This window comes from Loa loa (genome assembly GCF_000183805.2).
Source record: "Loa loa unplaced genomic scaffold supercont3.1330, whole genome shotgun sequence".
Classification (NCBI taxonomy): domain Eukaryota; kingdom Metazoa; phylum Nematoda; class Chromadorea; order Rhabditida; family Onchocercidae; genus Loa; species Loa loa.
The window spans coordinates 1700-2197 of NW_018109510.1; the positions used below are offsets into that span (position 1 = coordinate 1700).

General features: G+C 31.1%; 1 protein-coding gene across 1 annotated transcript; it reads right to left on the bottom strand.

Annotated features, from left to right (window-relative positions):
* Positions 1–224: 224 nt before the first annotated feature.
* LOAG_14873 (hypothetical protein) lies at positions 225–476 on the bottom strand (the record flags this gene model as incomplete). The annotated part of the gene is made up of 2 exons (XM_003150366.1): positions 225–348; positions 433–476. The coding sequence occupies 2 exons, from the start codon at positions 474–476 to the stop codon at positions 225–227; spliced, it is 168 nt and encodes a 55-aa protein (XP_003150414.1).
* Between the last annotated feature and the right edge of the window lie 22 nt (positions 477–498).

Sequence of the window (498 nt, forward strand, 5' to 3'; positions counted from 1 at the left end):
AATAACCTTCGACATTAAATTCGATACTATTGGTATCTACACCGGGAAAATTCTATATCGAGAAGCGTAAGTATCGTTCATTTTGTTCTTTTTGAATTAACAAGCGTTATCTGGATAAAATAAATTAATGGGAATTTGATGACAATTTATATCATTTAACTCTCATTTTTACTCTTTTTTATCAATTTTTTTTTAAACAGAAATTCATTTTTTTTGTTAACTTTCTAGCGAAGTAAAGCATATTTTGCATCCGGAGACAGAAGCAATCGAGATGCAAAGTTATCATTGGTAGCTGCAACCAAAGCTGCGGTCAAATAAGATTTTGAAAGTAATGCACCATTCAAGTTCCTATAAAATACGTTTTCAAATCTGTTAACTGTAATGAAACGTGAAAGTAGAAAATAAGTTGCGCACATACTACAGCATGCTTACTTGCTTGCTGTCATTACTTCTGCGTTCACTTTTTCTTCCCTCATTAGCTTTTTCATTATTTTTTTC